This window comes from Colias philodice, chromosome 31 (assembly GCF_061535455.1).
Source record: "Colias philodice isolate Cphi_HAF_F1 chromosome 31, ilColPhil1 Martin Lab GWU primary, whole genome shotgun sequence".
Lineage (NCBI taxonomy): Eukaryota > Metazoa > Arthropoda > Insecta > Lepidoptera > Pieridae > Colias > Colias philodice.
In genome coordinates this window covers 5,247,183-5,271,160 of record NC_143116.1, presented here as the reverse complement: position 1 = coordinate 5,271,160, position 23,978 = coordinate 5,247,183, and the positions used below count along the sequence as shown (strand labels likewise).

Here is a 23,978-nt window from a genome sequence, read left to right as displayed (position 1 = left end):
ATATTTTTTGTGAAACAGTGACGCAGTTAATCAGTCGGTAGTTCACGACGTAATGGCTGCCGACTAGCTTACTATGGTGAGAGTGTGTGCGTGTTCATTGTCTTTACACGATCGCTAGCTTACTACGGTGACTTCACGTTGTTTGTTCGTAAAACGGCGTCCGTCTTTTTTTATACGTCCATGGCTACGTATATAATGAATATGGTTTAGAGTTATACCTACAGCCATAACTAAATTCTAAGGGTGGACGACGTAGCCTATGTTATTTATTTGATTGTTATATAAGCCAATACAACACTGTAATCTGTATCGACAAATAATAAACAAAATCATGTTTTTCAGCTACGCGTCAGTCATGTCATGTGTCAGCTAACCTTTGTGTCTATATGCCGGTAAAAAATACGTTCCGTTTTACATATTTTAGGTATATTATAAAATGTATTTATGGCAAAAAATATTTTTTAAATCTATAAATTATATCTTTCTTGCTGTTTTTGCTATTAAATATGAAAGGTGAAATAAAACAAAGAAATATATTATATTATTATTCTAGTATTTTTTTAAACGTAATCGCTAATTAACTCCCGCTGCGCTGTGAAAACGAAACGCATGACACAGGTAAAAATGAAAGACGTTTGGATGCGTTCAAACAATGTTTTGAATTTGAGTTTATTTATAAATAATACATAACATTTTCCCGGCCCGAAAAAAATAAGTTAGACCCCGTTAGTAAAAGCACGCATAAATTACTATTTTTTGATACACCAATGATTAATGTTCGCATTCAGGTCATATGTGGCTATCCTCCATGTTTCCCATTTCTTGAAATTACTTATTACTGTGTTATTAGACTTATTACTTGTAAATGTTTAAAATTATTCGTTGCCTTTTCTTTAAATTGAAATAGATTGTGATAAATTGTTCGAATTACAGTACATAAATAATGTGTATAAATTTTAAGGAAAATGACTTCACGTATTGTTATCTTTTATAAGGATTTTTATTTGCTTGTAAACGTAAATAAATATTCTAGCTATTTGACTAAGATTTTACTTCCACATAAATTATACCTTGATGTAATCTATTATTGTATTTCGAAATGTTATTATGTAGGTAAGCTATTTTATAAATAATAATATGTATAACATGTCCAATGCTATCTCAGTCCAATGCTATATTAGAAGAGTAATACGAATGTTATCTTCTACTTATTATCTGATTTACGTCCAAAAACATATTTAAAACTAAAAGACGTATAAAGTGATTCGATCACTAGCTAGCTAGCCCACAGCTTTTCTTGATAGGTATTAAGAAAAAGGATGCCTTTAAACTATGTGTCTTTGTATATACAATATATGTATTTCAGACTAGATCAGGAGCCGTATTAAGACCTCTTATTTCCAGCCAGATTACACTGTGAATTAAATTGACTGGCAAATTCATATTATGATCGCATTATGATTCCATGGTTATTGCAATCATAATTTGAATTTGCCAGTCAGTTCAATTCACGACGTAAACTGTCTGGAAATAAGAGGTCATAATACAGCCCTAACTGCTTTTGCAAAACAGAGTAAAAGGGAAATCAAACAACAAATAAAAACGAATATTTATTAATAAATGCCATTTATCACATTATTCCTTTTTCTTCTTGCTCGGAGATTCTTCCCTGTCACTGTGACGTCTCTTCCTGTCAGTTTGTTTGTCATCTTTCGACTCCTTAGTCTCCGGTATAAGTTTTTTAACTCTGGCAAGTTCCGGTGAATATGCCCAGAGTAACATTTCTAGATGTTCGGGTGTTGGTTCGTCTTTTTCGTTGAAGAGTTTTGCTTCAACGTGCTGCAATAAAATGTCATTTTTGTTAACTAACATTACCTATTCTTAGATCTATCTACTCGTATCCACACAAAAATACATAAAAATCGGTTTAGGAGTTTGGTTGTAGACTGACTGAGCAAGCCTTAGATCATTAAGTAATGATCTAAGGAGCAAGCAGTTCAATACTAGAAAACGTTTTAAAAATGGGTTAATTAGATATTGAGTCGATTCATTTAAAACACAGAAATTTATAATTATACCTACATTTTTCAATAAGCATTTCTACAGCTTACGTATTATTGTATTACATACGCTACTGCCCAGTATCATCAAAATCCGTTCAGTGGGTTTTGCATTCTTACATACTTTCTCGTTTATAATAGTAATAGTTTTTTAATATCAATAAAGCTATAAATATTACCTTTTCCTTCAGCTCCTTCAAGTTGGAATTCCTCACAATATCCCACGATTTGCCATCTTCCTTCTCTAGAACAGTTCTCAATCGCTTGTATTCGCCATTCACAGATGTGTATGCTGCTATGAAGGCTTTCTGAAATGTTTTATTTGTTGAAAAGAAGGACAAAACAATTATTTCAATACAAACATACATTTTTTGACGGTTTTAGATCGAAATTTCGTGATAATGAATCTTGCGTTTCGAATGATTTCAAAATTGGGTTGAATATAAAATTGAGTCTAGCTTTAGATTGGTCAAAGTAATTTTTAACCCGTAAAAATTGAATTCAGTCAAAATATTAACGAATTCTTTTAAATATCCTCTAAATATATTTTGAATTCAAATCTTATTCTAAACGTTTTAGCATTATTAATAATTTACATGAATGAAATGAAAATACCAGTGCTAGCCTGAAAGAAATTGCTGATAAGCGATAAGGTCGCCTTTTATTCTTAGTAGTTTTAAATTATAATTGATAAAAATAATAAATAATTACTAGCTGCTCCGCGTGGTTTCATCCCCGTGGCTCCGCTCCTGTTGGTCGTAGCGTGATGATATATAGCCTATAACCTTCCTCGATAAATGGGCTATCTAACACCGAAAACAAATTTTCAAATCGGACCAGCAGTTCCCGAGATTAGCGCGTTCAAACAAACAAACAAACTCTTCAGCTTTATAATATTAGTATAGATTTACCTGTTGTTCACTAACACTATCCCCAGCCATTTCCACACAAGTCCTCACAACGCCCAAACTGACATATGGATTGTTCTGTTTACTCAGGTGCATTGTGTCGAAATCGTCGAGAAACTTCTCGAAGATCGAGATGGATTCCTTTATGTTAGATAGTTTTGTTTCGTCTCGGGTGCCTGGAAATAATTATAAAAAATGGAAATTAATATTTTTTTTTGTTATTTCAAACACTTCCTAAAAAAAAAGAAATAACACCTACATGTCAACACACGCTTAGCCCTTCCAATAAGGCCCTTTACGGCAAGTTTCTGATAATCAGGATCTCGACCTTCCAACTCTTTGAGGGTATTTTCAGCCGCTTCCTGTAGAATAAAGATTATATAACTAATTTATTTATATGTTTATTTATTATTTACCTTTCTGTGTTTGTGTTATAACTTTTAAGCTAAAATTAGATTTATGCCATAGACAGTTTATACGAATTTAAAATTGAATGAAATAAATTATTAAAATGAACATTTTCAAGAATATAAAGAATCTTCATGATATTTGAACACTGCGTCAAAGCCTTGACGAATAACCATATACTTAAAATAAGGCAAAAAATACGAATAATTATAAAACATTTAATGAGAGTTAATTTAAAATTGTATTAATTAAAATATTACCTTATCTTTAAAACCTAACCCTGGCACGGTATCAGCCGGTAATTCTTTCTTTTCCGGTTTCTTTTCTTCCATTTCTACATCTGAGTCTTCTTCCTGAAAATTGGGAAATTTAAATTTTGTTAAAATGGCAACACTTTTATATAAAACTTGCAAAATTAAATCTAGATGTTCTGTGCCTAAAGTTCAAACTTCAAATTGTAACTTTAATTCTAAAAATGTTCTTTCTTTACCTGCTTTACGTTAGTGTCATTATATTATGTATTGTATTTTTTCTTTTTATTTTTGCGTAAAATTATTTCTTACCTTATCCTCTCCATTCTTCTCTTCTACCTCTTTCTTCTTCTCCGGTTTCTTCTCCTTATTCTTATCAAGATCTGCGAGCCAGTTTTCAAATACTTCCATTGCTTCTTTTATATTTTTAATTTTTTCTTCAGCTTTTGTCACTGAAATAAATGAAAAGATATGTTGCATTGCATTTACAAAGGCATATTAAAAAATAAGGATTCCAAGGTTTACACAATACATAAAAAATTCGCAAAATGAAATGTATTTCTGAACGTATCAATAGAGTTGCCATAAAATTATAGACAATTTACAAAAAAAAACTACGTTTTGAACTGAATTCTTTATAAAATGGTTATTTAGCTACAAAGTTAAATTAAAATCCCTAGTATAGTGTTAGTAGCAATTATAATAACTTTATTTTTAATTAACGTTTTATAAAACGCTTGGACATTTTTCGACGACTTATTATCACTACATAGTATAAAACAAAGTCGCTTTCCCTGTCCCTATGTCCCTATGTCCCTTTGTACGCTTAAATCTTTGAAACTACGCAACGGATTTTGATGCGGTTTTTTTTAATAGATAGAGTGATTCAAGAGGAAGGTTTATATGTATAATAACATCCAGTAAATAGTGGAGAAGTATTGTTATTTTTGAGGTTTCTAATGTGATGTCGTAAAAAATTACATTTTTTCCGCTTACATTGCAAACGCAGGCTGAACCCTACGAGTTTTATCAAAATAATGTACTAAGTATTATACACATTGAAAAGGTCTACAGAAAAGTCCGCGATGGTATATGTCTATCTCTTATGGATAACCCACAATAACTTTTTTTTGTCATTTACTTTTTACGACAAATAATGGCTAATTTTCGATGCGATTTTAACCAATACAGCATTAATCCTTAACCAATTAAATACCTTGAATACATTGTTCATTTAATATAGATCTATATGGCCCTTTACACCGTATGATTTAAGTGAATATTTTCGAAGATATTACAGATTTAAAAATTGCGGGACGTAGCGTTTGCGGCGGTACCGGCCGGCCGCCCGGCTATCTATTTTATACCCGTGCGAAGCTGGAGCGGGCCGCTATGTTTTTATATACAACGTTCACAGTTTTTCTGTAGTGTATTTAGTATCAGCATTGCACCCGTGCGAAGCCGGGGCGAGTCGCTAGTTAGTTCATAAATAGAAAAAAAGAGCGTGTGTTCTGAGCACACGTTTCAGAAGTGAAACTTCTTTTACAAGTTTCAATAATACCAAAATCGTCGCCTTACTCCATGACATGACGGTATTGTGACCTTGAAGTTTTACTCTCAACGCGCCAAAAATTTCACTTCAAAATAAAGCTTATAGTATACGTATAATACTTACTAGAGAGCACTCTTTTAGCCCTTCCCAGTAGACCTCTAACTGTCAATCTGCGGTAGTTAGCATCGTGTTCTTCTAGAAGACAGAGGGTCTCTTCTGCTTTGGCTTTGTCTTTAAAACCGAAGCCGCTATCTTCTTTGTCGTCTTTACCCATTGTTTACTGAAAGTAATATATTATTTTTGTAAGAATAGAAAATGTCGTAAAAAAGTTGTTGAAAATGTTTCAGAAATGGAAGAAATATTATTTCGAAGAAGGAAAATCGTGCCGCTTTTTCTACTTTATTGTTTTTCAAATTAACAAGTCATATTAATGCAATTAGGCTAACAAATTGAATACCCTATGACATTAAAAATCCATACCTTTATATTATTTTATATTAATATCTAACTAACTTAACTAAAGTAACTCTGTCTGTCTGTCTGTTACTCAATCACGCCTAAACTACAGAACCAATTTTCATAAAAATTGGTATGGAGATATTTTGATACCCGAGAAAGGACATAGGCTACTTTTTATCCCGGGAAAATGACGCAATCCCGGATATCTCACGGGAACGGTAACTATGCGGGTTTTTCTTTTACTGCGTGGGTGAAGCCGCGGGCGGAAACCTAGTAATCTATAAGCTAAATAGTGAAGGTAATTCAGTACTTTCCAGCGTGTCCTATAAACAGTCTCACAAACTTACAGTATTTGAGCAAATTACTGATAAGTTTGTCGTGGCCTTGCAGTTAAGTAATTTCGCGTCTTTTAATATTTACATTATGTACATTTATGTGATGTCACCGTATCGGTTAGCAACATGACTTACAAGTTACAAGGCTATGTGTTATGCATTAACTAGCTGTGACCCGCGGTTTTACCCGCATTGCTCCGCTCCTATTGGTTACTATATTACTTGCTCTGTGCTATTGGTCTTAACGTGACTATCTAACACTGAAATAATATTTAAAATCAGAGCAATATTTTATGAAATAATGTATTTTTGACGGCTTGCTGGATTTTAGACTGCTATAAAAGATAAGAATGACACCATGTTGAATTAACCAATTTATTCAAATACGTAATATTATGTTCGTCTAAAAATAATCTATACTAATATTATAAAGCTGAAGAGTTTGTTTGTTTGTTTGAACGCGCTAATCTCAGGAACTACAGGTCTGATTTGAAAAATTCTTTCGGTGTTAGATAGCCCATTTATCGAGGAAGGCTATAGGCTATATATCTTCACGAGGAGCGGAGCAATGCGGGTGAAACCGCGCGGAACAGCTAGTAGGTAATATGTATTAAAATAAGTAGTATAATATGGTAGTATTAATAAAAGTACCTACATAGGTAAGGTAATATTATCTAAAGAGGAGAACTTTACTATTTTATTATGGAAACAGCATTTCTCTAACCCAGTTTCTACCTACATTTAGGTATTATGATCGCACCGACTTGGTTTTTTCAAATGTTTATTATGTTAATGTCAGGGAACCTAGAATCTATAAAATGACGTATGTATATTTATAGCGTACTTATGCAATTTTTTATTTTATCGCACTATTCAATGTTGTGAGGTCAAGTGTTGAACGCGTGCCAGGTTTTATAATTCTAATCCGTGAATTATATTTTGATAGTGAAAAAATATCTATTAGTCTTACAATTAATGATAGTAAATTTCTGTCTGTGAATTAAACAGTTTAACCACTAAAGAGATTTGGATGAAGTTTCAAATAGAAATTATAGACTAGACGACATGGAGTTTTCGTAAAAACATGAGTTGATGCAAGTACTAATAGGATGGGATCTACCCAACCTACACTAATAATATAAAGTTCAAGAGTTTTGTTTGTTTGAACGCGCACATCTCTGCAACTACTGGATCGATTTCAAAATATATATCATTGTTGGATATGTACCTACGGCATTCATGATAGTAGTAATAAATCCGTTTAACGGATTTAAACTCAAATTTTTATAGATTTCCTAAAAGTTTTAGTAATAAACGGTGTAACTATTTCATAATGTGTAGATTTGATTCATAGTTTTTGGCGTATAGGTATACTTGCCAATAACTATTACATCTGTGCTATTACTAGTGACCTTTACACTATAAACATATAATTTTATGCGTTTAAACATACTCTAAGGTTTAAATTATTACAGTCAGTAACTACCTACTAAATTGACAGAGTGAAATTTTTTCAATTTTTTTTTTCCAGAAATGTTCCGTTTTGAGACAGATTAAATGACCGATAGCGTAGAAAGTGAACGTTTAAAGTGTAATGTAGGCTATCAGGGATTTTATTAGCAAAAAAATTTTCATCAGATTATCTATACAGGTTTTCAGGAAATACAAATTCTAAAACTTCTTTCCCTCCATTTCATCGCAATCGATATAGCCGTGACAGCGTAGCAGACTGTCACATTTTAGTATGTATTTCGCACCGCATGTTTGTAAACATAACCTGCGTTTATTTGCGATGATGTAATCGCCTTGGCTGTATTTTAATCATTTGCACTTGAAAATATTTCTGTTTGAATTACTAAATATCACAAATCACAATGTATTTTATATTAAGGTATATTCTACTTATACTAGCTGAGTGCCACTGTTCCGCCCGCGTCTGACGGGTTGAAAAGTGTAGCTTGCTGATAAAGTTCAAAACAAACTAACAAACTTTACATTCTTATTGTTATAGAAGTATAGACTTGCTTCTGCGCGTGCCTTCGATTGCGTAATATTGTGTCTTAGATTTATGAATATGGTTTAGTTTTTCGCGCAGGAATTTCATCAGAGCGCATTCCCCTCGTCACTCGTGGTAAAATAAAAAAATAACATAATGTCTAAATTCTAAATATCCGTATCCTTGACATATTTTTTTCTACGAGTTGTTCTTTTTCTATGTTAATTACAATTTTATACATCAAAAATTCAGTTTAAACGTTTTTGTGACATTTTTTTCAGAATTCAAACTTATGATTACATACTAGGTTTTGGCCTTGAGCGAAAATCATCCTTATTGTGAAATTTAGCGCTCTAAATTCTAATGCACATATCGCAATAAAACACACACTCGACAAAAATGTTAAACAACATTCGTACATTGTACGAATGTTTGCACTCATGTTTCATGTATGAGAAAAACATTTGCAAATCTATAAAGAGGAAATATTATAAAGAGTAGAGAATATTATAATATTATAAAGAGGAAAGGTTTGTAATTTTGTATGTATGGTTTTCACGCATAAACTACAGGACCGATTTTGATGAAATTTGGCACAGATAATCTTTAGACCCTGAGAAAGAACATAGGCCGCTATCTTTTATTGCGAAATATGTTCCACGGGCGAAGCCGGGGCGGACCGCTAGTGCTTCATACACTTGGTAGGTATAATCACAGACTAGTAATCATATACTACGTATACAAGTATAATGTGTATTCGTGCAAATGTGAAACGCCCGCATTATACGAAAGAACTGTAATACCTACCTAAGTCCTTAATATGAGAAAATCAAACATCGCTTATTAATGTATGCAACGTTGCATCCAAAATTATACCATCTACGACTATGTAACACAACAATATATTAATTGATAACAAGATAATCCTACAGATTAGAAGAAAATAATTTGCATTCAAAAATTATGTATATGTATGGTACGTATGTTTACCAATAGGTACATAGAGTCACGTTTTCTTTTTTAAATAATTTAATGCTAACATTTTCACGTAAAACCTGAACTCTGTACCTACTTATGGTTATAGTAATACCTACTAGCCGCATTTTTATTTTGCTTCTACAAATAAGATTAAATATTCGACAATGATTTACATTTGCGGAAAAAATGCTTATAATACTCACATATAAAATTAAAATAACAATAATAAATTCAAATATCACAATATCTCACTAATTCGCACTAAGTACACTGAACGCTATGATAAACTAAATACTTTTGAATCATGATTTCATGCGCGGGAATACATAATAACCCTACCAATGTACATATCAGTTGTCTCTTCATACGCTCCAATATAACACGACTTTTTATTTCGAACGGTTTATAAGCGACAAATCGACAAAAATAATGCAATGACGTCACATTGCTACCTTTGCTTAGCTATTCCAAGGCCTTGTATTTTTTTCGAATGACATCATTTTAGGTCCCCCACGATTTGTGACATATCGCTATGTTTGTAAATTTGAATTTATATTCAACTCATATGCAACTCATGTTTTAAAATTAGTATGATTGCGTTCTATTAAACAACTAGAAAAAAAACACAAAGTTTCTTGTCACTCAAAAAACAAATACAAGCGGATACGGTTTAATATGCTGAGAATATAATATTATTCGACCAATAGTTGCTAAACAATTAGCATAGTTTCACGACCTTGCCTATTGATACAAATTTGACTTTTGCATAAGAAAAAGGGTCTTTCAGTAAATCATTATTGTCGCCGAGCATCAATTTTGCTTATCGTTTATATGGAGGCGTTGACTAAATCTGGTTCTTTCTATATTTTAGAATTGTGCTTTTATCTTTATTACATTGTTGTATATTATATCGCGATCATTTATATAATTAGTTATGATGTCACGATATACGGTCGCGGCCCCTGACCTTTGTAGATAGTTAAGGGCAATCTTTTCATTTACCTATTGTGTTTGCTTTTATAATAAAACTAGATTTCCGCCCGCGGCTTCGCCCTCGTTTGCAAAGGAAAACCCGCATAGTTCCCGTTCCCGTGGGAATTCCGGGATAAAACCTATCTTATGTGTTAATCCAAGTTACCCTCTATATGTGTGCTAAATTTCATTGTAATCGGTTCAGAAGTTTTTACGTGAAAGAGTAACAAACATCCATACATCCATACATCCTTACAAACTTTCGCCTTTATAATATATAATATAAATAATATAAATATATAATATATAATATATTAGATCTTAAGTAATTTGTATGAAAACCTATGTGTCATGTAGAGGTATTAGTTATTACTATTAGTTATACCTGCAGCTCCCCCCCCTTTACCCCCCCCCTCAACGGCCCTTAAAGAACATTTTTACCGATATGTATGTACCTCTGTGGTATGTACTTACAATAATAGAGAGTAATTTATGTGTTGATTGATAATAATGAAACATTTAAACATACATATTTCAGCTGTAACTTTATTTTTTGCATCTTGTCTATATCAGCACCAATAGATAGCTGGAAACTTAATTTAACATAGTATTCTTCAGTACGTTACATTTGCCCGAAAATTTGGGAAATAAATAAACGTATGGTAACATTTTTAGCGTTGTCATTTTTGTCATATGTCACTGTCAAGTGTCAATACGTTGACTTGACAGTTGTGACTACACTTTTGCCGAACGCATTTCATATTCTGAAGTGTTTGATAAATTTAATATTTTACCTAAAAAATGAGTACTGTAGAGAAGAAACCTCTGTTCCGGGACCTCACAGGTGAAGATCCGGACCCGGAGGTTACAGAAATTGAGTCGCTATGTGTGAATTGTCATGGCAATGTAAGTTTTATTCTGGAGGATTCTGGAACACATTTTTCTTTTAATTTTCTTTCATGAATTATGTAATTAAGACAGCAATCGCTATTATTTTATGTAATATTACGATCTAAACGATGAAAATGTATGTTTTATCATAATTTTATTGCTAGATATCATTAAAATTAGTTTTACAATCTAACCCCAATTTGCATCGTAAACATTACGATGTTTTTGTGATAAAAGACACAAATACTAAGATTAATTCAGTAAAATACGCCATTAGAGCAGTTTTTCAGTATAAATTAAGTTATTACATAAGATAGGGTGTGTCCCTATAATATTATTCATACTTACAATTTTCACAACCTATTGTCTTATTGGTTTAGTAATTATTGGTAATTATAAATATTACGCTTTCGGGTCTGAGTTAGGGAACCTTCTTTCAGTTATATTTATGTAAAAAATAATAATTTAAAATGTACATTATGTATGGATTCATATTAAAGGTCTGATGACATTTAATATGTTTTTTGATAATTGCAGAAAGCATTTCAAATCTATCTATATATTATGCTTATTTTGTGGGAACCAAAAATAAAAATAATTTGTATAAAATTTTTGCACTAAAGTATGTTTTATTATTTTTTATGAGCCTAGTATTGCGTCGTCATGCATAAATAAAATGAATAAACACAGACATTACCATACAATACAAGCAAAAGCTACTATTTTCTAGTGTTTGGTTTTACGCGAGTATTATACATTTACAAATTAACTACTTTTTAACGGATTTTAAACGCGATTTATTCATTATATTATTTTCCCGACGTTTCAAACACTTTACGGGGAGACTGTGGGAGTGTCTCCCCCGCAGTGTGACCACGCTCGATATAAAGTGTTTGAAATGTCGGGAAAATAATATAATGAATAAATCGCGTTTGAAATCAAGTAAAAGCTACTTTACATTCGCAGGGAATGACCCGTCTGCTCCTAACTCGCATCCCGCACTACAAGAATGTAGTGCTAATGTCGTTTTCTTGCGAGGAGTGCGGCTTTGAGAACAATGAGATACAGCCGGGGGGCGCTATCGCGGAGTTTGGTATTCGGTAAGTTACTATGTAACTTAGTACTTAAGTGACTACGCCCAGATAGATGTTTTTTTAGTGTGCAAGTTAATATTGTCATTATAACAGCACATGATGAACCAAAAATAATAAAATTTGTTCAACTGTTTTTGAGGTATAAGTGATGTACTAGTAGTGAAGAATTTTGATGTTTTAAACTGTACTTGTACATTTAACAAGAAATGGTGACAATATAATAATATATATAAATAACTAGCGGTCCGCCCCGGCTTCGCCCGTGGTACATATTTCGCAATAAAAGGTAGCCTATGTTCTTTCTCAGGGTCTAAAGATTATCTGTGCCAAATTTCATCAAAATCGGTCCAGTAGTTTATGCGTGAAAACCAAACATACAAACCTTTTTCCTCTTTATAATATTAGTATCTATACTCTGTCCATTATATTATTTGCTTTTTGACAGCTTCACGCCTATGAAGGATTGTATTGTCTATGTTAAAATGTCATACAAATAATTATCGTTCTTCATGGACAGGTCCCGCCCACTTAGTGATGTCTACACAGAATTATTCAATGATGGGTCGATAGATTATAATAATCGATAGAAATACTCTGTAAAATATATCCGATGCAGAAAAACTCTTCTATTATGTTATATAATTTAAACGTAAAGACAACCAAATTGTAAGATAGAAACCAATAAATAATAAAATATTAGTTTAGTTTAGTTTTAACATACAATGCATAGATATATGGTCTTATTATTACATATCTTATTAGTACGTTTACGTTGTAATTATTATTTACGTACCTGATTCGATTTATGATAATATTTTTAATTTATAATTGAAATGGTATCACAATCGATAATCTTTTGAACATCACTTCTGGTATCACCCGTCGAGCTGTCAAAAAGCAATTCTTATAGTGGACAGACTATAGATAATATATCATATTTTTTGACAAATCAAACTAACTATATGCACTTAAAAAAGATTATTAACGTTGAGCATGTTTGATATTTTGGAATGGTATCCGTCTTACGCGTTTTCGATCAGGTCACGTGTCCTGACGCGAGTTTAAGATTTTATACCCATTACAGAAAAAGTGCTCAACGCCGCTAAAGAAGTTTTCACTTCAAAAATTATTATTAAAAATATATTTCAACAATATTCCAGATGGAAACTCCGTGTAGAAGACGCGGCAGATCTCAACAGACAAGTTGTAAAGAGTGATTTTACGAGGGTCTACATTCCGGAACTTGAGTTTGAGATACCAGCTCAGAGTCAGAAAGGAGGTACGTTTTTATTAAAATAATTAACTTATATAGTAAAAGAATTCAATTTAAAAACAATAATTAGTTAGGTCATAACAATTGTTTCAATTTGGTGTGTAGATAGATAAACAAGAGCTTTGCCCGCATTTTCAAAGAAAATCCCATTTATTATTTTTCATTCAATTGTTTTAATAAGTTATTTATTACATATAAATTTATAAAATATAGAAAAAAATCGATCACTCAGCGGGACTCGAACCCGCATCGTTTCACGCCAATCCGGTGCGGATGCCTGACCAACTCGGCCACTCGTGACCCGCCAGAGCGATTGTATTTATTCTATTCTTTCGGTTTAAAACTTTTCTATTCATTATAAATTTATTTTTATAAAGCATTTGAATGGCATAAAGAAAAAATAATTAATTCAATATTTATTACACTTTTTCCGTTTTATATATTGACAGAAGTAACAACAGTAGAAGGTATCTTAGCTCGAGCGATCTCCGGTCTATCCCAAGACCAGGAGGCTAGAAAGAAAGATCATCCAGAAGCAGCGGAACAGATTGCCACCTTCGTGAGGAAACTCCAGGGTCTGAGGGGCTTGGAGACCATGTGGAACTTGGAGTTAGAGGATATTAGCGGTGGGTGTTATTTATTATATCTACACTTATATTTATTTTTTATTTTTTTTTATTTATGACACTTTATTGTACAATACCAGTAATAAAAAACATATATAATTTAACATGGAGAACATGAATATGGTAAGTGCACAATTGGCGGCCTTATTGCTTAAAGCAATCTCTAATGTTATAAAGTTGTTTGTTTGATCGCGCTAATCTCAGGAACTACTGGTCCGATTTGAAATATTCTTTCGGTGTTAGATAGCCCATTTATCGAGGAAGGCTATAGGGTATATATCATCACGTTAAGACCAACAGGAACGGAGCAATGCGGGTAAAACCGCACAACACAGCTAATTACTATATAAAGTTACTTATTTACTAGCTGGTGTATTGAGCGATGATTGTTTGTATACTTACTAGAGATTGTATTAAGTAAACTGTCATGGAAGCGCCTAAAACACAAAAAACTTGATTAAAATCGGACCAGCCGTTTTAACAGAAGCTCAGTTACGAACGCAAAGAAGAAATATTATACATAAGATTATATATAAGACGAGTTGGACACACAATTTTGCTGTAATCTGTGAATATATTTAATAGTGAGTTTTAAACCTAAATAATAACTTTTTTCTATATTTCTTACAGGAAACACATTCGTAGAGAACCCAGACGCGCCGAAACGTGACCCGCGATGTGAAAAAACTGAATTCACGAGAAACAAGGAGCAAGATCACTTGCTCGGTATATTTAGGAAAGACGAGGTGAGATATAGCTACTATTTACTGCTAAAAACTGCGATTTTCTACTATAAACTAGTATTTTCCACAAAAATCTGAGCTTTTCTACTATAAACTACTATTTTCTACTATAAACTACTATTTTCTACCATAAACTACCATTTTCTACTATAAACTACCATTTTCTACTATAAAAATAAAATTATCAGTAGGTTGAAATGATTATGATAGAAATTATTGAAAAAAAGAGTTTGTTTTCAAATAAATAATACAAATAATAATTAATATTTATTTATTTTTCGCAAGCAGACAAGGAGCGCCATGTATTTACCCGTAAGATATTTCTTTTAATTTGTACCAATTTCGAGTTTTTTGTTGACCCCGAATGTTTTTACCGTTGATACCTAAATGTTAAAAATATGTTATGACGATTCAAAAGTGCTTCTAGAAGAAGTCTAATTGAATAAATAAATGTTTGAGTTTGAGTTTACCCCATATATTACAAGACTGCATGCATGGTGCAAATTTTTTTTATCCCAGTAGTTCATTTTCCTTGTATTTAGAATATTTATATCATTTTCATAAAATTGTGAAAAAAAAGCTCTTAAAAAGAGTTTTATTCAATATTTACTCAATTCGAGTTTTAGTTTTTTCTGGTTTGATTTGACGCCAAATTAATTTTTGAACACTACAGCGAGCGTGGTAAATAATGAATAACTCGCGTATATTTTTTGAAGTGAAACTTCTTTATCGGGATTGGAAAAAAATTTAGTGTTACATTTTTTCGTTACGCGTGACATTTTTTCGTTACGCGCCATCTTTTTCTTATCCCTACCACGCGTGATTCGACGTATTTCTGTAAAGTTGCATATAGTAAATTATTTTTTGAAAAATAAAGTCATAAAGAAGTTTCACTTCTTACGTGTGTACACTAGTAAGTACACGCACACATTTTTTTTAAATATGTGCTGTTTTCATGCTTGACATATTATATCCTACTAATATTATAAACGCAAATGTTCGTGAGGATCGATGGATGGATGGATGTTTGTTATTTTTTCAAGTAAAAAATACTGACCCGATTCCAATGAAATTTGGTATGTAAGTAGCTAGCTGAAGACCCAGAATAAAATATATACTTTTTATCAAGGAAATCCCACAGGAACGGGAAAAACGCGGGCTAAGCCGCGGGCGGAATGCTAGTATAATAATAGTTGGAAACACAGCTGTCAAATTTCTCTATATATTTTTATCATGTGTTCTCAATTTTTTATGGATATTAAAAATATAAATTGGCAACACAGCTATCCCCGGACGCGGTTGCCAGCCTCCCGGGGTCCATAACATTTTGCGCTCTATTTTCTCCACTTTCCTATTCATCTTAAAATATATAAATCTCGTGTCACAATGTTTGTCCTCAATGGACTCCTAAACCACTTAACCGATTATAATAAAACTAGCTACTCCGCGCGGTTTCACCCCCGTGGCTCCACCCCTGTTAGTCGTAGCGTGATGATAATATATAGCCTATAACCTTCCTCGATAAATGAGCTATCTAACACCGAAAGAATTTTTGAAATTGAAATCGGACCAGTAGTGCCCGAGATTAGCGCGTTCAAACAAACAAACAAACTCTTCAGCTTTATAATCTTCTTATATATAAAAATGAATCGCAAAATGTGTTGGTAAGCGCATAACTCGAGAACGGCTGAACCGATTTCGATAATTCTTTTTTTATTATATTCCTTGAAGTACGAGGATGGTTTTTATGTAGAGAAAACGTAAATATGTACCACGGGCGAAGCCGGGGCGGACCGCTAGTATTAGTATAGATATATATTACGTTTATACAGCTATCCCCGGACACGGTTGCCAGTCTCCCGGGATCCATAACTCCGGCGGATCCGAGCCAGGGGTCATACGATAAACTCGTCGCGGACGAAGTGTTGCAATTCGCGACCAATTGTCCGGATTGTAACGCGCCAGCTGATACTAATATGAAGTTGACTAGTGAGTATGCACACACACACACTCACACACACACAACAGATAGATTTAAAAAAACAATGAATCAATACATATAATAAAATCGTAGGATAGTCAAACTGTACATTGAATATTTTTTATAAAGAATACTTGGGGCGTGATCTACAGCCGATATGGAAGCCAAATATAGAATTTTTGTTCTGTTTGTATGTCCGGGTTAAACTCCAATAAGTACTGCATGGGTTTACTTGAATTTTGGTCGAGAAATAGCTTGAGAGCGGAGAAATCGAAGCCGCCAGCGGGAAGCTAGTTAGAAATAAATAAAGAAACATTTTATTTAAATTGCAAGTTTTTTTGTATGGCTAAACCTGAAAAAAATTTCATTGAAATAATAATAAATGCTTATAATCAACATTGAGTTACTACGTACTAGAGAGGGCAATCGTCTCAAACCAATTTTTTTTTACATTGATTGGAATGATTGGTTTTAATTGATAAGTTTATTCATATTTTTTTAATAAGATAAACAATATTTATTTGTTACATTGATTGGTTTAAATTTATAAGTAATAAGAGGCAGAATATCTACAAAGTGTATGACTCACTAGCCGCCCCGCGCCGCCATCAGATTTTGTTCGTGGTGTCCTCTCTATACGTAGTAATAATACCTCAATGATAATCAAGTAAAAATTTTATCAAAATTCTATGCTATAAAAATCTATTATTGGAAATTTTCAATTTTATCTTTTTGTTTTCAGAAATACCTCATTTCAAAGAAGTCGTGATCATGGCGACTGTGTGCGAAGCTTGCGGACACAGAACCAATGAGGTGAGAGCTTTTAAGTGTTGCCACTTAACATTATATTGTGTTGGGGTTGCCACCTTTTTAACATAATTTATTGTTTCTACATATTTGGAGGGATGTAGTCTTGTATCTTTTTGGGAAAAATTAGTACATTTTTTTTATTTTGATGTAAAATAGTGGACATATAGATTTTCAGTTAAATTTTATTTTATTATTTGTGTATGAGATGTATTGGCAACCCTTTACTGTATCTACGTATATTTTTGAGTATTGGTGCTAATTTATATAAACTATAGTATATGTTTGATAAAAATTATTAAGATTTATGTATACAATTATTACAGTACACCATAAGTATGAACGGTCAAGCGTGAATTTGTTCTTGCAATATTTTGTATATGGATTATATTATATTTATCTAACATGGAATATGATTTTATGGCATTTTTTATTATTTTAAACTCAAATTTTCGTTACCTTAATACCCTTCAAAAGTTAATCAGTATGTATATTGTCGCAGTCATCTGGTCGAATGACTGGCGCGTTTATTGAATCATGACATTTAATTGAATGGCTAAAGGACAACTCGCCAAGTCGTTGAATGTACGTTCTGCGTCGTGACTGATCGTCATTTAGCATTGTCGTTGGTCGTAGGTTATTTTCATATTTTTTTTTAATATAGAGATACAGTTATATTTGGACGTTGAGTGACGTTTGCTGAATCAACACTCGGCCTAGTCATTCAATGAACGCGCTAGTCATTCAATCACATAGCAGCCAGATAATGGCGACATATACATACAGATTCTTCTCTCTCAAGATTTTTTTACATCTATTCCCAACTAGCGGTGCGCCCCGGCTGCGCCCGTGATACACTTTTCGCAATAAAAGGCAGCCTATGTTCTTTCTCAGGGTCAAAAGATTATCTGTGCCAAATTTCATCAAAATCGGTCCAGTAGTTTATGCGTGAAAACCATACATCCATACATACAAATCTTTCCTCTTTATAATATGATATATTGATTAATAAATATGATATTAGATTATATGTATAGATTAGTATAGATATAAAACAAACTCGCGCTTGACCATTTCTTCAAATACACTAATTCAAATATATACAGGGTGGGGACGATTGGACGAATTGGTACAACGAGGTATTTATGATTACGCTATACATGTAGCGACTAGATAGCTGCCATGTTTGGATTTGTGTTTGCGTTATATTTATCCTTTAAAATGACATCAGAAGTGAAACTTCTTTGGCAAGATTCAAAGATACGTGTGTTACTGCCGTGACGACGTGACGTTATTGCCATGACGCGACCTTGAAAATTACTTTTGCGAGTAAAATTTCGAGGTCGCGTCATGGCAATACCGTCACGTCATACAGTAAGTCGATTTTAGTATCTTTGATTTTTGCCAAAGAAGTTTCATTTCGGACACGTGTGCTCAGCATACACGCTCTTTTTTATGTATACGATATACGATAAATATAATGCAAATACAAACCAACACCCTGTATAACCGCTATATATCGATAATTTAGCTTATCCGCTGCCAATTTGTTATTTTGTACCACCCTGTATAGCGCTGGTCAGCTTCCTTCATTTAATTATTAATATATAATGTTATACTAGAAATTATAATTTCTTTATACGAAAAAAAACCGACATTGTTCCCATTCCCGTGGGATTTCTAGGATAAAAAGTACTCTATGTCTTATTCTGGGTCTTCAGCTACCTACATACCAAATTTCATTGTAATCGGTGCAGTAGTATTTGCGTGAAAGCATAACAGACATCCACCCATCCATCCTCACAAACTTTCGCATTCATAATAATATTAGATCCCTATCCTATCCTACTACTTATATTATAAATGTGTATGTGTTTTTGTTACTCTTTCACGCAAATACTACTGAACCGATTATAATGAAATTTAGCACACATATAAAAGATTACTTGGATTAACACATCGGATAGGTTTTATCCCGGAAATCCCACGGGAACGGGGACTATGCGGGTTTTTCTTTGAAAACGCGGGTGAAGCCGCGGGCGGAAAGCTAGCAGGATCATAATGCGTAACACTACATAGTATAATTATACATCTACTAGATTTATACAGTATAGTAAAAGTATACAACAAAGAAATTTATTGAATCATTCCGTAGATATAATTGAGTGAAACATGTATACTATATAAACATGTAATAGATATATTTTCAATCCATAGAAACTCCTCTTTTTACCTTTTTAAGCTTTTCTTAGCAAGCTTAAATTTTATAGCTGTTATCTTATCATTATATTACAGAAAAAAATGCGTTTTCCACATTGTAGTATACAATTTATAATAAATAATTTATATTAATTACTCTTGTATAAATAAAAAATGTGTATCACTTATTCTTGTATAACAGGTAAAGTCAGGGGGTGGAATCGAAGAGAAAGGGGTGAAATTCGAAGTGAAAATTGCGACAAGGGATGATTTCTCGAGAGATATATTGAAGGTGAGCTTTTAATATATCGACAATTTCATTTACTTATATAAAAGTTCTAGGTTCGATTCCCAGAGCAACAAAATGAAAAAAAAAAACAAATGTCTCGGTCTAGTAGGACATAGATGGCTGTTTGTAAAAACTTGTTTGTAAAAAAGTCGATGTGTGAAATATTTATGCATTGTTAAGTTTCACCTTTGTCAGTGTCTTTTTACTCGGCCAGAGATTAACAGTGACTTCGTACACTTAATCCTGTATACTAATCAATTAAAAATGCCAAGTGACTCAAATACACCATTAACATCTGTATACTACTTTATTATACAAAGCAATATGTGTTTTCTATCTTAATATGCAAAATATTAAACATTAAATAATTATACAAACTAAAGTGTAGTTTTTTATATGTGTGTGTGTATAACATATATTAGCATTGTATAATGGAATGATATTATTTCATTTTTCTTTGTATAACACGCAATTCTCAAAATTGTGACACTTAATATTGTATACCACTAAAAATTATACAACCAATCTCGAGAATAAAAACATATATGTATAGTGGTGCCGAAATGCCCTTTATTTGTGATTATACCATTCAATTATACACGACTTAACATGTAAAAAATTTATACACAGTCAGAGACATGCAGTATGAGCATACCCGAACTAGATCTCGAAGTGGGGGGCAGAGCCCTAGGGGGCAGGTTCACAACAGCCGAGGGCATAATTCGGGCCTTCATAGATCAGTTGGGGAATGCGCCCGCACTGCAGGGGGACTCGCCAGCTGTTGCTAAGGAGAATTTACAGATGTGAGTTTATTTACTAGCTGCTCCGCGCGGTTTCACCCCCGTGGCTCCACCCCTGTTGGTCGTAGCGTGATGATATAACCTATAGCCTTCCTCGATAAATGGGCTATCTAACACCGAAAGAATTTTTCAAATCGGACCAGTATTTCCCGAGATTAGCGCGTTCAAACAAACAAACTCTTCAGCTTTATAATATTAGTATAGATTATTTGCGAAGTTTATAAAATTGTTGTAAAATACATGTATAAAATATAAATGGAAAGCTTAGAAGATAGAAATTATAAATTGTTATTGAAATTTAACAGATGTATGCAGAATGCATCTCCCCTTAACCAACTAGGGGACGCGCGGCTTTACTTTTTATTTAAAATTAAAACAATAATTTGCTTTATTTTCGCGAGAGTTAATTAAAATTTCGCTTAAACTGAGTATCATTAGTTTTTTTAGTATTGTTTACTAGACTGAATGTTGTATACTACAATTATTGTATTACTTAACATTACTAGTAATCGTTCACTTACTATAACATAATTTTAAAGAGCAACTATAGAGTTTCTTGCCGGTTCTTCTCCATAGATACTGCTTTCCGAATCGGTGGTAAATGTTACAAATATGTAATGACGTTTCAAAAGTGCTTCTCGAAGAAGTCTAATTGAATAAATAAATGTTTGAGTTTGAGTTTATAAATGTGCTATTTAATGTAGTATACTTTAAAAAGTATCACTTAAACGTGTATACTTTACAACATACATCTAAAAATATTAATATTTACAAAAATACAGGTTCATAACAAAACTAGAAGAAGTACTCGACTGTAAGCGAGCAATCACATTGATACTGGACGATCCGGCCGGTAACTCGTATGTGCAGAGTTTAAGTGACGATCCCAGTAAATACGATGATGGTGAGTAAAAGATAGAAAAGATAGGATAAAAGATAGAAAGATAGATGTTTGCAGGATTTATCGTTGACTAGTGGTCCGCCCCGGCTTCGCCCGTGGTACCTTCATGTTTAAACCATCCTATCTCTCAAGTTGGATCGAACTACACATGGTGTGCGAATTTTATTATAATCGGTTAAGTGGTTTAGGAGTCCATTGAGGACAAACATTGTGACACGAGATTTATATATATTAAGATTTAAAAAAAAGAAAGAAAGAATGTTTATTTACAATTATTTATTTTTTACAATAAACAACTCACAATTATGCATAAAAATTGTCCGAAGCAAAACTCTGCCTACGCGTGTATTGGGCAGAGTTTTCTAATGAGGGATACATTTTGAACATTATTAATTTTTATAGTGAACTAGCTTCCGCCCGCGGCTTCGCCCGCGTGGTGTTTTGATAAAAGGTAGCCTATGTTCTTTCTCAGTGTCTAAAAATTGTCTGTGCCAAATTTCATCAAAATCGGTTAAGAGGTTTAAGCGGGAAAGCGTAACAGACAGACAGAGTTACTTTCGCATTTATAATATTAGTAGGGAAGGGATGATCGAATTTTTTATATTTCTTTTTTAATTTCTAGGTATGAAAGTGGAATACTATGAACGCACACACGAACAAAACGACGAATTAGGAATAAACGACATGAAAACGGAAGACTATGAACATACAACGTAATAAATAATTAAAAAAGCGTGTCAGAAGTGAAACATCTTTGGCAAGATTCAAAGATACCAAAATCGTCGCCTTACCCCATGACGTGACGGTATTGCCATGACCTTGAAATTTTACTCTCAACGCGCCTAAAGAAGTTTCACTTCAATAAATATATATAAAACTTTGTTCTTCTGTATATCTGTGTATTTAATATTGTGAGTAATCGAATTATTAAAATATTTGCTCGATTTTTCAAAGTGTTCACGTATTTAGAAGATATAATAAAATAATAAATACAATATGAATAAAACTCTAGCTTTCTGTCCACTTAAAAGTTACATATTCATAAATTAAAGTCTGCTATGTCAAAATTCATCGAAATCGGTACATCTGTTCTAGCGTGATAGCTTACAGATAGACAGATATGCTTTTGCATTGTATATTATAAACTAGTACTTACATAAACGTAGAAAAATATTACTCTTATTTATTAGAAACTAATGTAATACAATTTCTGAAAAAGTTACATCTCAAGATGCATTTGATAAATATTAATAATTTATTTATTATTTTTGTTTGTTTAATATCGATTTACAATAAATATAAAACATTTGTCTGTATATTTGTATGAAAAACTTAAGTTTCGGTAAGAACGTAAGTTTTAAGCAAGTTGTGCGACATTTATTTGGAAGTTGTGAAATAATTAATAATATGATCGTATGTGCTGAGCACGTGTCAGAAGTGAAACTTTTTTGGCAAGATACCCAAATCGTTGCCTTCATGACGTGACGGCATTGCTATAACGGGACCTTGAAATTTTACTCTCAACGCGCCTCAAAAAATTTCACTTCAATAATATACAGGATGAAATAATACCTGTGATAATACCCTTTTTTAGAAGTCGAGTAAAGATTTCCTTTATATAAAATTCTTATATCTGGCAAGTGTATTTGAAATGGCAATAATGAGCTTAAGCTTTAAAAATATATGAAGGTACAATAAATTGATATAAAATATTCATTGTTTTATTTTCCCTTTTCTCCTTAGTGCAGTGGTTATACAGGGTGTCCCACTGTTGGTATACTAAGCTCAAAGGAGGTTATAGTTTTGCATACGCTGAGTACGTAAAAAATACTTATAAAATTCCAGATGCAGTTTTTAATCAAATAGATGAATTCTTAAAACTCTATGTGTACACCCCTAACAAGCAACCCGCCCAACTTTGCCATCCGCACGTGACCTATCGTTTAAGATTATGTTTTCATAGACAAAATGCTCATATTAGCGAAGCGTTATATGCCAGCTGCGCGAAGCTAGAGAAAAAAACATGGATTTTCAGGAAAAATTTAGCAAAAATTTTTTGATGTAATTTTGTTGTTTAAGTGTTTTTTACGTGATCAGTGTATGCAAAACTACAAGTCCCTTCGCGCTTAGTATACCAATAGTGGGACACCCTGTATATTCAACAAAGGTTTGGGTTCGACTCCCGATTTATTTATTTTTAATCTGAAAGAGATACTTATTAACAGATTACTGTTCAATATAGAAATTTAGATGATGTATGTTCAGGAGCGTTTTCTATAGTTAAAATACTTAGATGATTTGATTTTCTCTTGATATGATTGTTATCACATTGTTATGCTTAATAAGTTCGGTATTTAATCAAATTGGGACATGTAACTACACGATTGCATGCCAGTTCACATGGCGAACACTGTACGTAATAAATAACTTGTAATACAAAACATATAATGTACGT

General features: G+C 32.7%; 2 protein-coding genes across 3 annotated transcripts in view; one reads left to right on the top strand and one right to left on the bottom strand.

The window, feature by feature from the left end:
- Positions 1-1,597: 1,597 nt before the first annotated feature.
- Ude (Uracil-DNA degrading factor) lies at positions 1,598-9,252 on the bottom strand. The gene is made up of 8 exons (XM_089713664.1): positions 9,151-9,252; positions 5,303-5,459; positions 3,940-4,079; positions 3,637-3,729; positions 3,228-3,330; positions 2,972-3,144; positions 2,240-2,368; positions 1,598-1,839 (listed from the first exon to the last, which is right to left on the bottom strand). Exons 2-8 carry the CDS (start codon positions 5,451-5,453, stop codon positions 1,636-1,638), a joined length of 993 nt encoding a protein of 330 aa, XP_089569790.1. The 5' UTR covers positions 5,454-5,459; positions 9,151-9,252; the 3' UTR covers positions 1,598-1,635.
- Positions 9,253-10,661: 1,409 nt separating this feature from the next.
- The window catches only part of Zpr1 (zinc finger protein Zpr1), a 152,079-nt gene continuing 138,762 nt past the window's right edge, over positions 10,662-23,978 (top strand). The window contains exons 1-11 of one of the 2 annotated variants that reach the window (XR_016318099.1): positions 10,662-10,825; positions 11,777-11,910; positions 13,065-13,183; positions 13,627-13,803; positions 14,434-14,549; positions 16,379-16,535; positions 17,270-17,340; positions 19,736-19,825; positions 20,453-20,625; positions 21,405-21,526; positions 22,146-22,990. Coding sequence is in view for 1 of the 2 variants with exons in the window: in XM_089713635.1 (XP_089569761.1) it covers positions 10,721-10,825; positions 11,777-11,910; positions 13,065-13,183; positions 13,627-13,803; positions 14,434-14,549; positions 16,379-16,535; positions 17,270-17,340; positions 19,736-19,825; positions 20,453-20,625; positions 21,405-21,526; positions 22,146-22,240 (1,359 nt within the window). In the remaining variant the exon portion in view is untranslated. Of the gene's footprint in view, positions 10,826-11,776; positions 11,911-13,064; positions 13,184-13,626; positions 13,804-14,433; positions 14,550-16,378; positions 16,536-17,269; positions 17,341-19,735; positions 19,826-20,452; positions 20,626-21,404; positions 21,527-22,145; positions 23,235-23,978 lie in introns of those variants that run through there. The other variant, XM_089713635.1, reaches the window with a different exon arrangement.

Coding starts and splice junctions, on each gene's coding strand:
- Ude (XM_089713664.1), bottom strand. CDS start 5,453: ATGGGTAAAGACGACAAAGAAGATAGCGGCTTCGGTTTTAAAGACAAA. Junction 4,080..5,302: donor GGCTAAAAGAGTGCTCTCTA/GTAAGTATTATA, acceptor CATTTATTTCAG/TGACAAAAGCTGAAGAAAAA. Junction 1,840..2,239: donor TGAAGGAGCTGAAGGAAAAG/GTAATATTTATA, acceptor ATTTTATTGCAG/CACGTTGAAGCAAAACTCTT.